The following is a 23873-nucleotide window of genomic DNA, read 5'->3' as shown; positions in this document are numbered from 1 at the left end:
AGAAACATGAAAGAAAGAGAGAAAAAGAAAATAAAGAAAAAGGAAACAAACAAACAAAACAAAAAGGAAAGAGAGGAAGAAAGAAAGAAATCAACGAATACAAGACTAGTTTTGTGTAAATGTTATGGGCGAATTTGTTATCCTCAGAATTATTTAGGGCGAGATCATAAGACAATTTGTTTTAGCGTGAGCGTGTTTTTATATCAACTTCGTCTACTTACAGCCTATTTCTTCGTCTCCTGAAGGTAAGGGGGAAAACAGAAAATATGTTATTTATCTCCTTTAAAACTGTGTCTCTATTGGGGAGGGGGTGAGGGGGCATGAATTGTAGAATGAAAATTGAGGATCCGATCGTTTCACATGCTGCTTTTCGCCTTCGGCTTTGCCTTTAGTTTGGATTTGGCTTTGCACGTCCGTGTGCGTATGTGACTGACTTCTTCAGTCTTTGTGCGAGTGTAAGTCAGTGCGTGTTTGTTAGTCAGTGCGTGTTTGTGACTCTAGCAAGTGCACGGAGCTAGCCTGTGTGTGAATTGATCTCATCTAGCCCAAGCTGCGTGAAAAGTGATGATAAAAAAAACCTGAAATGCGTTCATAATCACTCAATCCTGCACTGATGAACCTTGCACACTCTTTTTCTTCTCATTTATTTTTCAAAACCAAGGCAATGGGGATTGTCTGCATTTATTCTGCGAGTGCGATGATGCTGCATGCATGGAACATGTCCTGTCTCACTTACGCAGCACAGAGACTTTCAGGTTGTGAACGGTAAATCCTTGGGAAGACGGACAATTCCTAATCATATATTGTATTTTCCACCTGAATTTGGATCACGTCTGACATCGGGAAGCCTCCGTTTAGGGCTTCGATGTCGACGTCGTCGCTCAGTACCGTGTCCACGCTATAGCTCTGCACCTCAAACTGAAGCTATCAGTCTAAAATTATGCAAACTTCGCGTATGCTTTATGGTATTACGCACATGCACGATACCATAAGCTATACGAGAAGCTTGCATAATTTTTAGACTGATAGCTTCAGTTTGAGTTGCAAAGCTGTAGCGCGGACACGGTACTGAGCGACGACGTCGACATCGAAGCCCTAAACGGAGGCTTCCCGATGTTGGATGTGATCCAAATTCCAGGTTGAAAATGCAATATATGATTATGATTAAAATTAGTAAAAAATTGGGTTAAAATTCCTTTGCTAAGAATGGATATGAAACTGCTAAAAAAAATGGATAGGGAACTGCAGTAGCGCCGCATTTTTAACACTAAATGCTATTACCGTAAAAAAAAAGTTTTTAAGTGTAGATCTAGGCCGCATTTAAATCGCACCTTTACTAAGAAGAGTCCGATAGCAAACGTTAAAGCCACTGTGGAATATTCGTCGTGCAGGAAGGGGTGATTTTGGACACATTTTAGGGTTCGTTTACCAGCCTATCTGCGCAGGTCTATGGGTCCAGTTAAGGCTTGGTGATATCGATATCATATTTTACATTATCACCAAGCCCTCCAGACATGGAGTGTGCAGAATTTATCAAAATCTCTGCGCGTGCCTCTTGACACTAAACGCTATTATTGTAGGTCTAGATGATACAATCTTTTATATTTTATCATTGCTTTTTATTTTCCTTGCAGTTGCAGAGATACTGTGCAAGTATGTATTCAAAATATGACCGTAACACAAACGATGGAAGAGATAGACAAGGTGACCGTGGGAGGTTCAGCCAATCTTCATCAGGCAGCATGCTTGTGGATGTTCCTTTCACTGGTCGGTTGGATGATTCTGGCTCTTTCCGCTCCAGAGATTTCAACAAGCAAGGATCCAGGACCTCTCCAAGGTCTAACTACTCGACCGGGAACACTCAGAGGTCCAGCTACCCTACCGGAAACACTTATGGTAATGACGACCTGAGTAGTAGCAGTGACCGAAATACATTCAGGAGGGATCGAGATGATGACAGATATGACAACTCTGTACTCTCGAGGTCAGCCAGTGATAGGGCAGACTTCTACTCTGACAGACAGTCTTATGGTGAGCATTTTCAGCTATTCAGAAACTTGTTGGAAGTCATTGGATATCTAAAGTCAATTTAGTCATCATAAACTATACCTCAAATCATTTTATTAAACACTGATAGAGAAGTGTCTACATTGGGTCCACTTAAGTGTCAAATAGATCTGTTTAAAACCTAGTTGTAATAAAATTAGGGATTAAGAATTCTGGCAGCAAAATGATTGTCATACAGAGCTTCCTGTGTATGTTGTGTGTGTGTGTGTGTGTGTGTGTGTGGGGGGGGGGTATTTTGAATTGTGTTTATCTTCCAATGTGTCATTCTAGTTAGAGCCATCTTCAATATCATACTATGTCATTTCAGGATACATAATAAATCTCTTGATATTTCTTTGAAGGAAATACAGGAAGGGATAACCTTGGCCAAGGACGATCTTTTCAGGACTCTTCATCTGACCTTAAATCCCATGAGATGAGTTTCCCGACTTCACCCAGCATGGGACAGTTCTCTTCCCAAGCCAGCAACCGTTACCCCCTGGACAGCGGTAGGGACCTCCAAAGGAACGCGCCCAGGGAGATGCCGAGAGACATGCCGAGAGACATGTCAAGAGACATGTCAAGGTTTGATGACATGAACACTGGTGGATGCCATAATCTGATCAGTTCTGGCAGGGCGACTGGATACACAGAAAATCTGGCTGCAAAGGTGCAGTTGCAGAAAGCCATCCTTGAAGAACAAGCCTTGCTCCTAGATATGTAAGTTATTTTGCCCCATAAATAACAAGTTTGTGATTAATCCAAGTAAATGCAGAGCTTAGATTATTCATGTGTATTATCTTGTTTTTGTGGAGTGATCTTATTGGGATATACGTGGAGTTTGTGATAGACTTGTATTTTCACATCACATGATCAGAACTACTGTCCCTTTGGATATAATGGCTATAATCTTCATCGACAGGTGATAATTACAATGAGAAATTTCAGGAAAGATTTTTTCTTACATTTGAAGTACAATGCAACCACATACAGGACAATGCAAAAATGTTGGTAACAGATTTGTCTCATGTATTATGTTCTTCAAATTGATAGTCCTTTCTGTACATGCATCATAAATTTATTCTTCATTTCCTATTTGTCATCATTCTTGCCTGACAGTTTATGTGCTCTTTCTGACTTTTAGGGAGCGTAAAAAGCTCATGATAGCCGGTCATCAAGACCTAAGACGCAACCAAGGCAACCAAGGAGGACAGAGGAGGAGCCCAGGGCGTGGACCCAGACAGGACCAGAGGAGAATGAGTGGAGGAGGAAGAGGACAGGGTGGTGGTGGAGGCAGAGGACAAGGTGGTGGTGGAGGCAGAGGACAGGGTGGTGGTGGTGGAGGTGGAGGCAGGCGCCAGTCAGGAGGAGGAGGAGGAGATAAAGGTGGGAGAAACTTTGGAGGGAGCCAAGGAGGACAGCAGCAGCAGCGTGGTGGTCGCGGAGGTTTCCGTGGAGGCATGCAGGGCGGGAGAGGAGGCCGAGATGGGTCTCGTGACAGGAAGGGTGGTGGAAGACAACAAGGCCAGAAGCGCAAGATGGATTCACCAGGTAAGAGAAGCTTTTAACAGTATGAATTTACTCTCCGTAACCATTTTCTTTTCTCTTGTTGATCGCCTCTACTTGACATCATGTTCATGATCTGGTTTATGTCTGTACAGTTGACGCATGCATATACACACAGATCAATCGAATGTAACACTACGATTACATTCACAATGCTAAATATTCTTGACATTCAGTTTATAGAGATATTGGCATATTGGAGATGTATTGTATCCATCTGATTTTTGTTAAGGATTTTATGATTGAGATGAACATTAAATGTGTCAATGATTTTCATAGGGAACCGTGGAAGCAGTGGTGGAAACAGGAAGCCCGATTTTGCAGAACCACAAAATATCCCCTCCTTGGCCTCTTCAAGTCAACCACCAGTGAAACGGAAAGCAGTTGGAAATGATGTAAGAACCATAGCTGTAATCATAAATAGTTTATATATAACCTATGTTTCAAGTTTCAAGTCTAGTTTATTTCCACATGTAGTTCATAAGAAACAAGTATACATACATGTCCAGACATATAAAAGATGCAAAGTAACACAAAATTAACAGAGAATAATATTAAGAGAAAAAAAAAACAGTGAACAAAATAAATAGATGTGAAAAAACATGTGGGTGGACCAGCAAATGCCAGGGGCCTGTCAAGGCTCATCCCCAGTACAATAATAGGCATTTTTAATATTTTTATATAAAATATAAAATAAAAAAACAACAACCCCTCAACAATATGACAATATGACAGTCGTTAAAGTGACTGGCAAATGTAACGGGCTAAACATTCAAATATTTTACCATTGTTAAATTAACAATTGTTTTCATTTACAAGTTTAAATTTATGTTTGAATCTAGAAAGTGTGGGACTGTCCCTAATCTCTATTGGTATTGGATTCCAGCATTGTACACCAATGTATGATATTGTTGTTTGTGAAAAACTATAATTATGTAATAAAAATCCTGAGTACTCTGAAATTCTCGTACTATAGCTATGAATTGCACAATTTGAAGTAGAATAATTATTAAAACTTATGTTCTTAGAATAGGAGTACATATAAATTGCTACTCGCAAAGTACATATTTGATCCAACTTTAAAATGCACAATTTTTAAAATAAAGGGTTTTGGGGGCAAGGGGTTGTGAATTGCAAATCTTAATTCTATCTCTAAGAAACATTGCACTGTGCCCCCATACAATTTTGCAATATGATAAATAAAGTAAAATCATTGGATAATACAACGTTAAAAGAGTCCTCATTGGAACAACAGTTTTTAACATATTCATTACCCTTACAGCTTGAAAAATAATTGTCCTTATGCTTCCAACCTTCAATTGGAAAGTATTGACAAACTATTCAAAGTGGTGCTTGAGCAGTCAAGTAATACCTTAGTACCAGTCACCCATTTTCTACCCACAACCTGTAGATGAAGTTTTTATGCCTCCGTTACGAAGTAGCCGGAGGCATTATGTTTTCGGGTTGTCCGTCCGTCCGTACGTACGTCTGTGCGTACGTCTGTACGTACGTACGTCCCGTTCTCGTGATCGCGTTATCTCAAGAACCGATTGATGGATTCCTGCCAAACTTAGGTCATGTATGTTACTTGCAGAGCCGATGAACTGATTAGATTTTGGGGTCACGAGGTCAAAGGTCAAAGGTCACAGGGCACATTATGTATGCAAAAAATAGCTTGTGATCGTACAATCATTAGAACAGATTGATGGATTCCTGCCAAACTTCATTTATGTATTTTGCAGAGCCAATAAACTGAGTAGATTCTTGGTTCATAAGGTCAAAGGTCAAAGGTCATTGGCTCATTATGTATGCAAAAATAGCTTGTGAAAGCATTCTCATTAGAACTGACAGATGGATTACTATTTAACTCAGGACATCTTGCAGAGCCAATGAACTGAGTAGATTTTAGGGTCATGAGGTCAAAGATCATAGGGTCATATATGTATATGAGAAATTGCTTGTAATCACGATATTCTGAGAACCTGTTAATGGATTACAATTGAACTGGAATTTTAAAAATTTCTTCTGTTTTGGTTTCTAAAATTGCTCTATGACGGAGGCATCATTTTCGACTGCGCGCAGTCGAAGTTCCATCTAGTTGATTATATGATTTGTCAGTGCAATTATGTGAAAACTGTAGTATTCTATAAAGACTGAATTGATTCCCTTGTTGATCCTCTCCTAGACACCTGTGGATAGGTCCTCGGATAGGAGTCCAGCAGCTGGAGACAACACGAAAGGGCGCCGTACTAAGAACCGACGTGAGAGAACGATTGGATCCTCGAGTAGCCAGAGAGGTGGAAGGGGCGGGTTTAATATTACACCCAGGGGTGGTTTCGGTGGTGCCCCCAGGGGCGGTTTTGGTGGTTCCGGCAGGGGCAATTTTGGTGGTTCCGGCAGGGGCAATTTCGGTGGTTCCGGCAGGGGCAATTTCGGTGGTTCCGGCAGGGGCAGATTCGGTGGTTCCGGCAGGGGCAATTTCGGTGGAAACAGGTCACCTGGTGGATCATTGAATTTGGAGCAGTTGTTCTGTCACATCTGCCAGTGGCAATGCAGGGATATCCATGTAAGATGTGTGACTATTTGATGATTTTAAAGTACAATCAAACCTGTCTATAGCGACAGCCCAAGGGAAACACAAAAAGTGGTCTTTGTTAGACAGATTCCTTTAGTACATGTTTCAAAGAGTAATCATTTTCAAGGGGGAAAATAAGTGGTCTTTGTAGACAGGTGGTCACTAAAGCAGGTTTGACTGTATATGTACAGCTATGTGAATGTGCATTCTACTTTGTTTCGTGAATTGTGGTGTTGTGAAGTAGGAAAAGGTGACATATGTTAGGGGAAATATAGTCTGGAGAATATTATTTGAACTATAAAAAATATGCCTTTTGTTTGAATAAATGGGGAAACATAAGACGATGGTAGTATAGAATTGAATACAATGTAGCTAATTGTCAAGGGTCAGATATGATTTATTTGTAATTGCTAATTTGAAACAATTAAAGAATGTCCTTTAATTTGGGAATTTTATTTGATTTCATGAATTCCATAGTAATAATAACTTGAGCTTCATAATGGATAACTCAGATTCTGCTAAGTTGTTTATAAGGAAGTGGTAGAAGAGATAAGAGTTATTATCTCCCTTAATACATGCTCTGTGTTATATTATTATGATTGTAATGATGATTATGATCATACTAATTTGACAGTCCTTCAAGAACCACATGTTCAGTAACATGCACATAGAGAACCTGTCTGAGATCCAGATGGTGGAGCAGGAGGTGGAGATGAAACCTAAAGAAGGAGAAGGGTGAGTGAAGGGATCCTTGGGGCAGGCCAGAAATAAAGCAGCAAATAGTCCATTGAGAAGTCTCAAGAACATTCTTCAAAATGGCTACAATTCTCATGGATCTAGTGGCATATTAGCTTTCCAATACAGTCTACTGCTATTACTTGTACTATTACCAATACTCCCTCTTTCCTAATTAATACATTACTATAAATCCATTTTCATTAAATTGTTTCAATTTTGATGTCACCCATACAATATTATTTTGTGTCAATCATCACATTATGTGGCAAAATTGTTATTATAATATTCAGAAATGAATGAAATTGTATAAATAAGGTCAAATGTTGATTTTTATGCAAATTAGAAGTAAATTTTTAAAGATGAAGGGAAACAACCTCAACTATTTATTTTTCTTTTTCCAAGCGATGAGTAACATGCATTTTGGACAATTTGTCCTTCATCTTCAAATCTCAGAGATGGCGAAGATGCAGTAGTGCCCAAGACCAAGACCTACCAGGTCAAGTTCTGTCTGCTGTGTAAGGAACATATCAGAGGGTCACTCGTAGCCCATGCACAGACTGAGAAACACAAGGTATGTAACACACATGCATCATATCAAAATGACCTTTACATGCTCAACATCACACTATAGCAAAGGACGTCAGTGTCCAAATAATTCTTTTACGGTAAACCTGAACTAGTGTGTTTGTGTAATAAATAGCATTTCATTTTGTAATTATTATTATTTCAGAAGTCATATGATTCAATTTATGTCAAAATATTCCAAACTTGGATAAACGTATAATTTTGCGTTATAAGTTTAGAAAATATGTGCCATTGAACTAAACACAGAAGTAAAGATTTTGCGTACATGAAGAACTTACGAGTTTATAAGATGATGGGCTTTGCACTATGTTTATGTATACTGAAACAAATTTGGCGAAAGTTCTATTACTAATGTAAATCAAATAAATCAAGTAATATATAAAGCAACGGGCATACGATCAATATTTACATGTATCTAATACCATGACACGCTAAGATTCTCTTTATGGAAACTCTTGTCACTGTAGATAATTGTTCTACTCCCTTGAGTATCGTCTATCTAAATCCTCATGCTATTAATATTATTATTATTTTGATTTTTCTTTTCTAAATAGGAGAAGAAAATAGAGAAGAGTCCTCGGTGTAAACTGTGCAACGAAAGTTTCCCTGGAATGGGTATCTACAAGCGTCATTTGAAGAGTCCAGAGCACTTGAAGGTAAGATTAATCCACTGCCTACAAGAATTGGGTGGCTCCTGTGTTAGAGCCTATGGGCATAAAGGATGTCGGTAGTCAATGAGTTAACTTTCTCTCTGTATACATGGATTATGATGCAGCATGATAGAAACTAGGCTTCTGTTTGTTATTGCTTTTTTCCTATTAACTGCAGTTTGGGGAATGTTCAGCGTAAAAGTCAAAGCGGTAGGAATATATATGTGCTCAGTTTTCCAATTTGTTGGATACACAAACCCTGAAGAGGTTGCCCTGAAATGCATGTTTGTTTCAGAAAGTACCAAATTATTGTTTTGAAGTTATTTATATTGCACAGATTCTTTCAAATATGAGTATGTCACAAATGAAGTTGTGTCTGCAGGGCTCGAATTACCCACCGGCAATCGGCAATTTGCCGCCATGCCCCTCTCACTGGCCGGAATGCCCTTTTCAAAATCAAACCGTTTACGGCCACAATATTTTAATCCACAAAAGTTTTGCCGACATTATAGTCATCGTAAGCCAACCCGACTTGTAATGTTCAAAAAGGTTTTGTTGCCCATACGGAGCTCTAAAAACAATGATAGTCGGCAAGTTTTGTTGCCCCTCCGGAGCACTAAAAACAATGATAGTCGGCAAGGTTTTGTTGCCCCTACGGAGCTCTAAAAACAATAATTACCGGAAGGTTTTGTTGCCCCTCCGGAGCTCTAAAAACAATGATAGTCGGCAAGGTTTTGTTGCCCCTCCGGAGCTCTAAAAACAATAATAGTCGGCAAGGTTTTGTTGCCCCTCCGGAGCTCTAAAAACAATATTTACGGCAAGGTTTTGTTGCCCCTCCGGAGCTCTAAAAACAATATTTATCGGCAAGGTTTTGTTGCCCCTCCGGAGCTCTAAAAACAATAATTACCGGAAGGTTTTGTTGCCCCTCCGGAGCTCTAAAAACAATGATAGTCGGCAAGGTTTTGTTGCCCCTACGGAGCTCTAAAAACAATAATAGTCGGCAAGGTTTTGTTGCCCCTCCGGAGCTCTAAAAACAATAATTACCGGAAGGTTTTGTTGCCCCTCCGGAGCTCTTAAAACAATAATAGTCGGCAAGGTTTTGTTGCCCCTCCGGAGCTCTAAAAACAATAATTATCGGAAGGTTTTGTTGCCCCTCCGGAGCTCTAAAAACAATAATTATCGGCAAGGTTTAGTTGCCCCTACGGACCTCTAAAAACAATAATAATCGGCAAGGTTTTGTTGCCCCTCTGGAGCTCTAAAAACAATAATTACCGGAAGGTTTTGTTGCCCCTACGGAGCTCTAAAAACAATAATAGTCGGCAAGATTTTGTTGCCCCTCCGGAGCTCTAAAAACAATATTTATCGGCAAGGTTTTGTTGCCCCTCCGAGGCTCTAAAAACAATAATAATCGGCAAGGTTTTGTTGCCCCTCTGGAGCTCTAAAAACAATAATTATCGGAAGGTTTTGTTGACCCTCCGGAGCTCTAAAAACAATAATTACCGGAAGGTTTTGTTGCCCCTACGGAGCTCATAAAACAATTATAGTTGGCAAGGTTTTGTTGCCCCTCCGGAGCTCTAAAAACAATAATTACCGGAAGGTTTTGTTGCCCCTACGGAGCTCTAAAAACAATAATAGTCGGCAAGATTTTGTTGCCCCTCCGGAGCTCTAAAAACAATATTTATCGGCAAGGTTTTGTTGCCCCTCCGAGGCTCTAAAAACAATAATAATCGGCAAGGTTTTGTTGCCCCTCTGGAGCTCTAAAAACAATAATTATCGGAAGGTTTTGTTGCCCCTCCGGAGCTCTAAAAACAATAATAATCGGTAAGGTTTTGTTGCCCCTCCGGAGCTCTAAAAACAATATTATCGGCAAGGTTTTGTTGACCCTCCGGAGCTCTAAAAACAATAATTACCGGAAGGTTTTGTTGCCCCTACGGAGCTCATAAAACAATTATAGTTGGCAAGGTTTTGTTGCCCCTCCGGAGCTCTAAAAACAATAATTACCGGAAGGTTTTGTTGCCCCTCCGGAGCTCTAAAAACAATATTTATCGGCAAGGTTTTGTTGCCCCTCCGGAGCTCTAAAAACAATAATTACCGGAAGGTTTTGTTGCCCCTCCGGAGCTCTAAAAACAATGATAGTCGGCAAGGTTTTGTTGCCCCTCCGGAGCTCTAAAAACAATAATAGTCGGCAAGGTTTTGTTGCCCCTCCGGAGCTCTAAAAACAATATTTATCGGCAAGGTTTTGTTGCCCCTCCGGAGCTCTAAAAACAATATTTATCGGCAAGGTTTTGTTGCCCCTCCGGAGCTCTAAAAACAATAATTACCGGAAGGTTTTGTTGCCCCTCCGGAGCTCTAAAAACAATGATAGTCGGCAAGGTTTTGTTGCCCCTACGGAGCTCTAAAAACAATAATAGTCGGCAAGGTTTTGTTGCCCCTCCGGAGCTCTAAAAACAATATTTATCGGCAAGGTTTTGTTGCCCCTCCGGAGCTCTAAAAACAATAATTACCGGAAGGTTTTGTTGCCCCTACGGAGCGCTAAAAACAATAATAGTCGGCAAGGTTTTGTTGCCCCTCCGGAGATCTAAAATCACTATTACCAGAAGGTTTTGTTGCCCCTCTGGAGCTCTAAAAACAATATTTATCGGCAAGGTTTTGTTGCCCCTCCGGAGCTCTAAAAACAATAATTACCGGAAGGTTTTGTTGCCCCTACGGAGCTCTAAAAACAATAATAGTCGGCAAGGTTTTGTTGCCCCTCCGGAGCTCTAAAAACAACAATTACCGGAAGGTTTTGTTGCCCCTCCGGAGCTCTAAAAACAATAATAGTCGGCAAGGTTTTGTTGCCCCTCCGGAGCTCTAAAAACAATAATTACCGGAAGGTATTGTTGCCCCTCCGGAGCTCTAAAAACAATAATAGTCGGCAAGGTTTTGTTGCCCCTTCGGAGCTCTTAAAACAATAATTATCAGCAAGGCTTTGTTTCCCCTACGGAGATCTAAAACAATGATAATCGGCAAGACTTTGTTGCCCCTACGGAGTTCTAAAACAATAATGATTGGCGAGACTTAATTTCCACTATGGAACTCCTAACTTAATTGGCGGGACTTAATTGCCGATACGGAGATATGAAAGAATGTCTTCATCCAAATGACTGAAACGTTTGGCACAAAAACCGTAATGACTAAGGCTTAGTTTTTCAATCCATCCTTTTTATTTGAACCAATCAATATCGGGAAGTTTTGTTTACCCATCGTTGGTTCAACATCTTTACTTCGCGTTGTGACCTTTTTGGGTGCGTTTTCACAGTTTTTAATCAGTGAAAAACTTGGATTTTTCTCGGGAGGAGGGTCTGGAATTAAATCAGAAAAGGATTAAGAGTCGAGATAATGGTACAAAGAATCGTCTTCTTTCCCATACGTTTTAATTAAAACGTCATAGCTTCCGCCCATCGCGCGGGAGGGGTGTGAATTGAGTTCAGAAAAGGATAATACCGGTAGTCGAGATCGAGACGAATCGTCTTCTTTCCCTAATAATTTATTAAAAACGTCTAAGCTTCTGCGCTTCCCTTGGAATTCAGAAAAGGATAAAGAGTCAAGAACGGTACAACGAATCATCTTCTTTCTCTAATAATTCAATGAAACGTCAAAGGGGAAAACTCCCCCCCCCCCCCTCCAGCTCCCCCCCCCCCCAATTTTTTTTTTTTGAAAAGCATTTTAAAGAGAAATAGAAAGAAAGAGAGCAAGAAAGAAAAAATAGTTAACTACCAGTTTCTCAACAAAATAAGGTATCAAAAATTGCTCATCTGATCGTAATTAAACGCCTAAAACCCCTGAGCTTCCGTGGGCTCTGCCCCCGGGACCCAACCAAGGGCCCTTTGGCAGGCCTCTTGATACTCATCTGACTGCAATTTAGTGCCTAAAACCCTTGATCTTCTGGGGGCTCCGCCCGCTGGACCTCAAGCCAATCAGTGTCCTGCCAGTGTCACAAATAAAGTATAAAAACATGTTCATCTGACTGTAATCAAATGCTTAAACCCCTGAGCTTCCGGGGGATCTGCCCCCTGGACCCCACTGGATGCTAATCTGACGGTAATGTAATGCTTTAAACCCATGGGCTCCGCTGGACCTCACGCCAATCAGTATCCTGCCAGTGTCACAAATAAGGTATAAAAATATGTTCATCTGACCGTAATCAAATGCCTGAAACCCCTGAAATTCAGGGGTTTCCGCACCCTCGACTCCACCAGGGGCCCTGAGGCGGGCCCCTGAATGCTTATCTGACCGTAATTTGCCTTCAACCCATGAGTTTCCGGGGGTGAACAAGGTATCAAAAGATGTTCATCTGACCGCAGGCACGTAGCCGGGGGGGGGGGGGGGGGGGGTGGGCAGTGGGGGCGCCCCCCCAAAAAAAAAAAGCCAAAAAAAGAGAGGAGAGAAAAGGAAAAGGACGTATGAAGAAAAAGGAGCAGACAAAAAAAAACAGTTTTGAAATTCAGACAAGGATTAAGAGTCGAGAACGGTACAACGAATCGTCTTCTTTCTCTAATGATTTAATGAAACATAAAAGCTTGCGCGCTTTGCGCGGAAAGGGGAAAACTGTATTCATGCAGGCGAGGATTATTTTCGAGAACGGTACAACGAATCGTCTTGTTTCTCAAATAATTAAATTAAATGTCAAAGCTTCCGCGCTTCGATCGCGCAGGAGGTGGGGTAACTGAGTTTAGACAAGGATTAAGAGTCGAGAACGATACAACGAATTGTCTTCTTTCTCCAATGATTTAATAAAACGTAAAAGCTTCCGAGCTTTGCGCGCGCGGATGGGGGGGGGAACTGAATTCAGACGAGGATTAAGAGTCGAGAACGGGACAACGCATCGTCTTCTTTCTCTAATGATTTAATGAAACGTAAAAGCTTCCGAGCTTTGCGGGGGAGGGGGGGGGGATGAATTTAGACGAGGATTAAGAGTAAAAAACGGGACAACGAATCGTCTTCTTTCTCTAATGATTTAATGAAACGTAAAAGCTTCCGAGCTTTGCGGGGGAGGGGGGGGGGGTGAATTTAGACGAGGATTAAGAGTAAAAAACGGTACAACGAATCCCTTTCTTTCTCTAATGATTTAATGAGACGTAAAAGCTTCCGCGCTTTGCGCGGAGGGAGGGGAACTGTATTCAGACGAGCAGGCACGTACGCAGGGGGGGGGGGGGGGGGGGGGGGTTTGGGGCTTTAAACCCCCCCCCCTTCGGTTTTTTTTATGTCTGTATTTTGGAGCAAACCCCCCCTTTTTTTTAAAATGAAACACACACACAAAAAAAAATTATGCCAATGGCTGATCTAAAAAAGGTGACCTCACCCCCCCACCCCTCCCCCCACTCCAAAGGGAACAAAATGTCAAAATTACCCCCCCCCCGCTTATTCAGCGGCTGGCTGAGTCGTTGGGACAAAAAAAAAAGTGGGCCCCCCCCCCTTCCTAAGGAAGAAATCCTGGATCCGCCCCTGGGTTCACATATCCCCCCCCCCCCCCGACCTTGAAAACAACGGCGTGAGGTGATTTTACGCGCACTTTCCACGTTGGCCTTAGTGCCCCTTAGGATAGATTTGTGCCCCTTTCAGTGGATTTGTGCCCTCTCAAAAAAGTGGCCTTGACCCAAATTTGATGTAATTCGAGGCCTGTGTCTGAAAATTAGGTGTTTAATATTTTTTTTAATATTTTTTTTTACAGATGGTGGAAGAGAAAGGGGAGATCCCGGATATGTTTGAAATGGAATCCCCCACAGCAGTGAGTGAAATGGAACATGAACCATTATGATAATTTGATGTTAATTATAGTTCTTTAACCAGGAGTAACTGATATAGTGATAATTTTTGTGATACATTTAATATATTTAGCCTTCACTATTGCTTTGAATATGTCAGTGATGCAGTTGGTGTTTATAACAACAAACTATACTTCTTCTTTGTTCACTTCAGAGTGAACTCGTAAGCAGCTATGAAATATGAAATCAGTGGGTTTTTAATATTTATCACGTAAAATAGCATAAAGAACCTTGTAGAACTTGGCCTTTTTGATTTTGATATTAGAATGCTTTTATATTTTATAAACAAAGTAATAAGGCTAGTTGATTTGTCTGACTTCATATGATATGTGTATAGATTTTAGAAGTTTTTGAATTTGCAGGTTCTAGTAGTCATTGATATTTATTTAAAAAAAAACCTGCTTGTGAAAATGAAGTTAAAGAACAATGAAGCATTTGATATGATTATCTATTTGAATGAAACCTTTCCAGGAAAAAGCTGATGGGGAATCCACAACTGCCAAATCTTCAGACGAGAATGGTCAGACATTGACCACCACGTCTGACCAGGCTCAGAACGAGCCTGGTGAGGCCGATTCTGCGGCCACTGCAGATTCCCAAACCAAATCCGGACCAGCACACAAGTCAGTCGAAGAAGACCAAGAGGAAGATTTGTCTGTTTTCAATCGAAACGTCTCCGTGGGTAGGTTATCATCACGAGCCTCCAGGCTCTAGAAGTTCAACTTCGTTTCTCCCAACACCCCTCAAGTAAACGTCATCCCTTTTTGTTAGCCATGGCTAATGTTCATCTAAAAGACCTTGACGTTGTGGTTTGTAAGATTGAGATGCAAGTGTGCATTTCTCTAACCTACCACGTCTTTGCAGATTGTACCCTCCAAGAGCTCGTCTATTATGTATGTGTTGATAGTTTCATGTCTCTTGGAGGTGTATTATCAGGTCTTTAATTAAACCTCTACCCAGCAAGCTTTCGTTATAGATAAGCAGCTCTGTCAAGCTGGCAGCATTGCATTGAATTCTAGCACATAGTCAGTCATGTTTATCGGCCTGGATTTTTGCCTTACCGTGCTATGGAACCTACAAAATCAGATTTACAACTTCTGTTATTGAATTGAACCAAAAACCAATTTCACATGGAAAAAAAAGGTTCTTCACTGCATCCTACTCTAAAGTGAAATGTTGAAATATTGCTAAATTTCACAGCAATTTTTCTGTTCTCACTTTTAGACGATTCATTTTCATTTCAAGAAAGACGTACAAGTTGACATTGAGAGCATACGCTAGAGGTGTTTCAATATCTGGAAGTCTTTAAAATGAAAATTTACATGCAAGAAAGAGCTTGGCATATTCAGGAATAAAAAATTCAATGAACTATAGATGTAGTTTGGAAGCAGAGGGATAAAAGAAGGTTCCGGTATTGCCTTCTCAGACAATACCTGGAAAATGGGATATTTCATGCCTTGATGTTCTATTCGTGGCTATAAAACTTTGCATGGATTATAGCAATTCCTGAAACAGTATACCAATGAAATATGAACCACAAATGGCATAGCAAATTCATACGACATCTGTACAGTGCTCACTGAATTGCTGTGATGTTAGTGGGTTTTCCTCATGCTGGAGTTCATTAGATACAAGTGTCAAAAGTATACATAGCCAAATATTGGACAAATGACAACGGTGGAAAAAAATATGGCATTTCTTTTGTGATATCCAAGTGATCAAACACAAGACATTCTTTTGGTAAATGGCTTTGTCATCCTTGCAATTAGCACGTACCGATAATGCATGCCTGCTAATCCTCTCACACGATGTCACCATTACTAAAGTGCAAGGAATTTAAAGTGGGTAGTCAATGTTTTCAGTGCACTTATAGTGTACTCGTATTTGACTACTGTATTGAAACAGATAAAGTATAATTTGTCATTTGCTACCTATGACCAGATTCTTTTGCAGCATCTCCGCTTATTATTTAATAATAATATCAACGATGTGTCTAAGCGCTTTACAAATACATTATTACCCCGGTCATCTGATTCAGGTTAACCCGCACAAAATGTATGCACATTCTCCACTCCCTTTGGAGCGTTTCGGCCAGTCGCCATTTTACAAGCGCACACTTGCTCAACCATCCACGTTAACTTTTGCATCCTACCGGGTACCAATTTAACACCTGGGTGGCGAGTGGCAAATGTAGATTAATGTCTTGCCAAAGGACATTAGTGCCGTGGCCAGACTCGAACCCGTACCTTGTGATCTGTAGTCGGGTTACTTACCCACTAGATTGATTGATCGAGTTGATCTGTTTGTGGTCCCTTACTTTCATGCACCCTAAGAGAAAAGTATGAGGGACCACTGGAATTCGGCCTGGTATTGAAGGGGATCCTCACTGGGGCTGTCAACTAGTCAAAATCGATCCTCGATGGTTGGCTGATTTTGATGCAACAACCTACCGGATTTGAGGGAATACATAACACAATCAGAAAGATGAAGTCATTGCTGCATTATTGGGAGAGCCCCTCGGTTATGTTGCGAGCTTAGATGTCACAGTCCATGTGGATCCCACTTAAAAAGGCATCTACACCACCATGGCATTGTACATGTCTACATTTTTGGCCAAATATTGTACTTACCGTTACTTGTAAAAGATGAACAAGTGACTAGTGTAGTTGAGCAGTGAATCTACCATTTCCTGCTTCCATTGCTGGTCTCCTTTGCTCATCAAATATTACTTCAATCCAACGATAGCAAGAGGTGTGATAATAATTATAATATTCCGCTTTTATGTAGCGCCCAATACATCGATATGATGTGTCTAAGTGTCCTTGACAGATGTATTATTACCCAGGTAATCGGATTCAGACTTACCCGCACACAATGTATGCACATTCTCCACTCCCTAGGGAGTGCTAGGGAGCATTCCGGCTAGTCGCCATTTTACAAGCGCACACTTGCTCATCCAACCTTATTAACGTTCTTATCCTACCGGGTACCCATTTAAACCTGGGTGGAGAGTGGCAAATGTAGATTAAGGTCATTGGTGCTGCGGCAGGACTTGAATCCCGTACCTTGTGACCTGCAGTCGGATGACTTATCCACTAGACCACAACACCTCTACACACCTTTACACTGCATCAACACCACCCTATATTGGTCTGTTAGTGCCAAAAGACGCATTGAATTCTCTCACACATTCATTGAGTTTGATCAAGAAAATAGCTCTGATGATGAGCTAAGAGTACTGTGTCTTCACATCACAAGATTATTGAATTTTAATGGATCTGATCAATACCCCTTTGTGTTTTAATGAATCTTGAACTGGAGCTAAAAGAGTTTTAGAGAACTTGTGTTTATCAAAGTACACATTGGAGAGAAGGTACGCTCATGTGCTTGCCTCTCTGTACTGGATCTTGAATGCAAGAGATATACTTGTATATCTTAAACTTCTTTTCAGAACATCCAGTTTTATTTAACAAATGAAAAGTCCCTAAGTTTATATTTAATTTTATGTGGATGCCCTATTTTCTCTGGAAGACAAGAAAGACAAAAAAAAGCAAACGAAACAGGAATATTTAGCTTTATTGGAAGAGCAATAGAGATGGTTGCAAGCTTCTGAATTTGACTTGCTCTTAAGACCATACAAACACAGCAAAGAACAGCTGATATGTTTGCAATGTTCTGAATCTGCAAACGGCTCAGCGATGCTGCAAGCTCAGTCTTTCTCATGAATATACATTATGACAACAAGGAAAGTCTTTCCTATAAACAATCTTCACGTTTGGGTGTTGATTTTAATTCAAGGTGAAATGTGAAAGCAACAAATATTCGGCTCTCTCATCTACATGTAGGACCTCTAAGGGTTTGATTGATTTGAACTCTTCGCATCTTTCGGGTCACAGAACAGTTCATAACATCCAAAAGTCAAATTGGCACAAGGCATCCCATGCTTACGTCGCTAGTTTCGAGGGTGCAACTGAAACTAGCATCGTAGTATTTGAATCTTTAACTAACATGTTGTTGTACCTTGTTTCTTATGGCTACCAGGGGTTCAGTACGTGGTGCCTGTCACAGGTTTCTTCTGCAAGCTGTGTCGTCGCTTCTATACCAACGAGGCCAGCGCCTGGGTGACCCACTGTAGGACCGAGTCTCACTTCAAAGCAACCAAGGTATGGGCTGAGCACCACCCCTATTACTTCTCGTATAATTGCCATCATTAGTGACATCTGAAATTGGCTATAATTTTTAAGATAATTTTCTTTAACGGCATCTGGATCTACTGACTGGAGTTGTGATGGCTGCTCATATTAAAAGTTTCAATAAGGTCTAACCAGTTGAATACAACTTAGTTTGATATAACGTACTTGAGTCATTTTGGGCATAGAATTCAATGGGTAAGGTAATCACCAAAAAGGATTGTTCAATGAATGTATTGATTAGCTTTTATCAAGTAAGGAAATACATAACATTATAATAATCTAGAAGCCATTTGATGTAATGAAAATAGTATATGGAATATTGCATACCATGTGTATTACAGTTGTGGTACTGCCATTATTTTCCTCTTCCATTTTATAGTGATTCAATTTGCAAAAACTGAACCAAGCTGTCTATATAAGAACATAGATTTGTGAAAAATATGGACCATTTCATTTCCAGTGTTTTGTATCCTTACGGCTTATTTTAAAAACTGCACACAACAAAGGTCCCACACAAATTCACTGAGCTCTATAATATAGGCCACAGAAATGCAAAGCTTGGTACCCTTACGTTATTATATTTAAACTAGATGGAACTTGCCTCCGCCATAGAGCGATTACACAAACCAAAACAGAAGCAATTTTTCAAATTCAAGTTTAATTGTAATCCATTAACAGGTTCTCAGAATATCGCGATAACAAGCTATTTTTCATGTACATGTATGACCGTTTTATCTTGGACCTCATGACCCTAAAATTTAATCAGTTCATTGGCTTTGCAAGATACATACATGTCCTGCGTTTGATGGTAATCTGTCAATGGTATGTGTTCACGAGCTATTTATGCATACATAATAAGCCCTGTGACCTTTGACTATTGACCTTGTGACCCCAAAATCTAAGCAATTCATTGGCGTTGCAAGATACATACATGACCTACAATTTGGCAGGAATCCATTAATCGGTTCTTGAGATAACGAGATCACAAGCTATTTTTGCATACATAATGAGCACTTTGACCTTGTGACCCCAAAATCTAATCAATTCATTAGCTCTGCAAGATACATACATGACCTAAGTTTGGCAGGAATCCATTAATCCGTTCTTGAGATAACGAGATCACAAGCTATTTTTGCATACATAATGAGCACTTTGACCTTGTGACCCCAAAATCTAATCAATTCATTAACTCTGCAAGATACATACATGACCTAAGTTTGGCAGGAATCCATCATTCAGTTCTTGAGATAACGAGATCACAAGCTATTTTTGCATACATAATGAGCACTGTGACCACGTGATCATGAGAACGGGACGTACAGACGGACGGACAGACAACCTGAAAAGGTAATGCCTCCGGCTAGGCATAAAAATCACAGAAGTTTACGACATCTGTGGCTTTACTCTTCCCTTTGTGCAGGATAAACGAGCAGCCATAGCTGCTGCCCTAGCACAACGCAATCAGGAGGAAGAGAAACTTGCTGCTGAGGAAGCAAAGGCCGCTGAGGAAGCGAAGGCCGCTGAGGAGGCAAAGGCCGCAGAAGAAGCAAAGGCCGCTGAGGAGGCAAAGGCCGTCGAAGAAGCTAAGGCCGCTGAGGAGGCTAAGGCTGCCGAGGAAGCAAAGATGGCCGAGGAGGCTAAGGCCGCTGAGGAAGCCAAGGCCGCTGAGCAAGCGAAGGCCGCTGAGGAAGCAAAGGCCACTGAGCAAGCCAAAGCTGCAGAAAAAGCAAAGGCTGCTGAGGAAGGCATTGCAGCCGATGAGGATAGCGATACAACTATCCCGGAAGACGCAGACAAGCCCACAGGTCAGTGAGAATGGATGGTTACAAGAATATTAAAAAGTGTTTTTTTTATGCCTACGCTACAAAGTAGCTGGAGGCATTATGTTTTCTGGTTGTCCGTCCGTCCGTACGTCCCGTTCTCGTGATCGCGTTACCTCAAGAACCAATTGATTGCTTACCACCAAACTTGGGTCATGTATGTATCTTGCAGAGCTAATGACTTGATTAGATTTGGGGGCCACAAGGTCAAAGGTCAAAGGGCTCATTATGAATGCAAAAATAGCTTGTGATCGCGTTATCTCAAGAACCAACTGATGGAGAGACCCCTAAACTTGGGTCATGTATGTATCTTGCAGAGTTAATGAATTTATCAGATTTTGTAGTCAAGAGGTCAAAGGTCACAGGGCTCATTATGTATGCAAAAATAGCTCTTGATCGCGTTATCTCAAGAACCAATTGATGGATTACTGCCAAACTTGGGTCATGTATGTAGCTTACAGAGCTAATGGACTGAGTAGATTTTAGGGTCATGAGGTCAAAGGTCAAAAGTCATGGGGCTCTTTTTTTTATTTAAAAAAATAGCTTGTGACCGCAATATCATGAGAACTGATAAGATTTACGGCTCATGAGGTCAAAGGTCATGGGGCTCATTGTGTATGCCTATAGATAGCTTGTGAACGCATTATCATTGGAACTGACAGATGGATTACAATCAAACTGGAATTTTAGAAATTGCTTCCGTTTTGGTTTGTAAAATTGCTCTATGGCGGAAGCATCATTATCGACTGCGCGCAGTCAAAGTTCCTTCTAGTTTCAAACTAGTATGCTACAATAATTTCTGGCAAAAGAAGACGAAGAAGAATAATATGTTTACACATGTAAGATTTGATGGGACACAAATTACCAAACAGCTTTGACTTGCCCATGTAGTCTTTTATCTTGCACCTTATAGAATATATTCATATCATGGTTCTCACCCTTGAGGAGTTTTTAACATTCACGTAAAAGCATTGTAGTATTTTCCAGAATATGGGCATGACAGCTTCTACTTATAAACATTTGATGCGCAATTCTTACAGTTACTGCAGAGGAAAGCGAGATGGAAACGCCAGAAGAAGCTCAAGAGGAGGCAGAAGAAGAAGAAGTGATGGAGGAGGATCTAGAGGAGGATCTGGAGGCAGAAGAAGAAGTGACAGAAGTTCTTGATGAAGAAGGAGGAGAGGAAGAAGAAGATGTGATGGAAGTGACCGATGCGGTCGGTGGAGATGAAGGAGGAGAGGTCAAGGATGAAGTTGTGGAGGAGGCTGAGGAGGAGGGTGGGAAGAAGAAGAGTCCAAGAAGAGCTGCTGCCAGGAACACACGCACACGAAAACGCTAGGGAAGGAACCCTGGGACCTGGGGAACGGTGATGTAGGGGGGAGGGCCGGGGCAAGATGGAAGGAGGCTTGTGTACATAATTATGATGGATTGTAGACTGATAAATAAGATCCATTTGGAAGAGCTTGTGACGGGATACCATTGAGAAGAAAAATGATTTTGAATGTCTTGTACAGAAATTCACAGTATTGTAAGTAGGATTTGCTGACCCATGCAAAGATATACAAATTTAGGTAAACCATCTGATGTGGATAACTTGAACTGTAGGCATGCATGATATGAATTTGTTATTAAAAAGAAATCATGCACACATTACTTGAAAAGAATTGTACTGAATATTGAATTGGTTAGAAGGTGTGGTGAAAAATGTTCATTATATTGACTTTCATGCTATTGTTCGATCCTTCTTTTGTAAGTATTAAAATATTGCTGAATTATAATCTCCCGTAGTCCAAATTCCCTATTTCATCACCTCCTTGTAGCATTCTAGAAGCACGTTCTCCGATATCACTGTGCATAATTCAGCATTCGTCCCGAACTTGACATGGTAAAAGGTATATACTGTGTAAATATGTAGTTTCCATGGTGACATTTAGTATTTGTGATAATTCTCTTCTACTGTTCTGTTTTTTAGAATTTTAGACAGTGAATGATTAATGAGAAAGGACCATGTACTATTTGTTTTTCATTGGAGGTTATTATTCCTAAGTCTAGATTCTGGAGACTCAAATTCAATTCAAGATGAAGATAGCCCCTGCTTATTACATTGTCCATGTTTTTTATTCATGCAAGAACATGTTTCTTATGTGCTCCCCAAACTCATATTCTCATCTGTGTAAGGCATAAATCATTATTACGCAGTTTTGATATGTTTAGCATTGACTAGGTATGTACTTCTCTTCCTTTTCTATTTTAACAAGATTTTGTGTTTGTTTTGTACATTGTGTATATTTTACTGGCCCATTTTTTAATTATTTTTTATTATGATTTAATTTGGTGTTCAAGAAGAAGAGTAATCTAGGATCATGCCATTTCATGATTTATCCCATAAAGTTCATATGAAGATTTAATTCATTTGAAAAAATTGATAAATCTGTGTTGTAGAGTAACATCATGTTGTTTTTACAGAAAAAAGGAAGTTCCTTAAAACATTTTTGTAACATAGGAAATATCATTGCTTTGCTTTTTTGGCACAGGAATACCATTTTAAACAATATTTTTAGAAACAAATTTTGAGTATTTATTTTATTTTCTATTTTAGGAATCGCGAATGTGAATAAATCTCAAATGTGAATAAATCTCACTCTTCATTTTGGGTTAAAGAATGTATATGGAGGAATTCCCATGAAAAAGTTTAAAAGCTTTTCCAGTATTCGCAGTGATGGACAGTTGGTGGATGCTGCCTTTAAATGGCTAAAATTGAATATTTGGACATAATTCTTCATCAATTTGTTGCAAGAAGAAAAGACAGTCATTCATCAAAATGTTTAAGAAGTATTTGCAGCATGTCGTTTATCACTGTGAACCACTATCATAATTATTCCATTTGCAATGGGAAATAAACTTTAACTCAGTTTTTAAGTACATATTTTCATTGGATGTCAAATCAGTTATGTAGAAAATGAGAGGGAGGTAATTGGAAGTCCATAAGGATTTATAATATTCCAATTTTTAAAATCTGAATTCACTAAAAATGGTTTTCGGGGGTAAAAGGAAGCTTGACTACCGTAAGCCATTTTAACATCACTCACTATGTGATTATTAAAGTGAATACTTTGCATTATAAACCTATTTTTGTATAGTTTTGTGCTTTGTTATTAAACCATTGTGAATGCAAATTTAATTTTCTGAAAGTTCATATCATTTTGTTTTGGCTGATAATGGGTATCGTTCAGTGTTGATCAAAGTCTTTGATATGGTGAAAATGTGTTTTTCTGGCATTTAGACAGTTAAAGATGGTATCTATGAACAATTTGGTATGGCAGCAGTCATCCTCATGTATGATTGGAAAATTATAACATTTTCACCTGTTCAACTTTAATCAACACTGCTAGACCTATAAAAAAAAGATGTTGTAATGCCCTTTGCAACCCACCCAAAAAGTCTTGAAATCTATGGCAGGCTTTTTTTTTTTACTGTTTTTTTAAAGAAAAAAAATGTATTGAAGCATTCAAAACTGAGAAATATCAGCCCAAAGAGGGAGTAAAAAAGGAAAAGAGATTTCCGACCCATGTTTTGGCACCTAAAGGGTCTTTAGGCTTTTATGATATCCATCACAATCATACCGTGAACATTCATAACTCCATACACACATTCAAAATCACATCATCCACTGTTACAAACACAGCTGTCACTATCAAATTTCTGAGCCACCATCAAATACCATCCTTGGCTATATGAACTAGTTTCTTATTTTGTGTGTGTGTGAGTGGGTACTGACTACATTGGACACTGTACCTTCACTTTGATGATGACACACAAAAGTGGTTCCTGAATCCTAGGTAATACAAAGTTTTGGGAAATTTTGAAAATTGGGTGGATAGTGAATCTTTACAATT

General features: G+C 40.0%; 1 protein-coding gene across 2 annotated transcripts; it reads left to right on the top strand.

Moving 5' to 3' along the window:
- Window positions 1-138: 138 nt before the first annotated feature.
- LOC580859 (hornerin) lies at window positions 139-23158 on the top strand. Of its 2 annotated transcripts, none has more exons than XM_030999895.1 (14): window positions 139-245; window positions 1635-2031; window positions 2418-2766; window positions 3191-3597; window positions 3892-4007; window positions 5798-6178; window positions 6822-6922; window positions 7379-7496; window positions 8065-8166; window positions 13871-13927; window positions 14436-14646; window positions 18006-18127; window positions 19578-19962; window positions 21018-23158. In XM_030999895.1, exons 2-14 carry the CDS (start codon window positions 1656-1658, stop codon window positions 21314-21316), a joined length of 3024 nt encoding a protein of 1007 aa, XP_030855755.1. In that variant the 5' UTR covers window positions 139-245; window positions 1635-1655; the 3' UTR covers window positions 21317-23158. The 2 variants fall into 2 exon arrangements, with proteins under 2 accessions (XP_030855755.1, XP_030855754.1); XM_030999894.1 differs by having other exon boundaries at window positions 2409-2766.
- Window positions 23159-23873: the final 715 nt, after the last annotated feature.

Source organism: Strongylocentrotus purpuratus, unplaced genomic scaffold (genome assembly GCF_000002235.5).
Source record: "Strongylocentrotus purpuratus isolate Spur 01 unplaced genomic scaffold, Spur_5.0 spur5_scaffold_6, whole genome shotgun sequence".
In the NCBI taxonomy this organism is placed as follows: Eukaryota; Metazoa; Echinodermata; class Echinoidea; order Camarodonta; family Strongylocentrotidae; genus Strongylocentrotus; species Strongylocentrotus purpuratus.
Note: the sequence above shows the minus strand (reverse complement) of the source record. Positions and strands in the feature narration are given on the sequence as shown.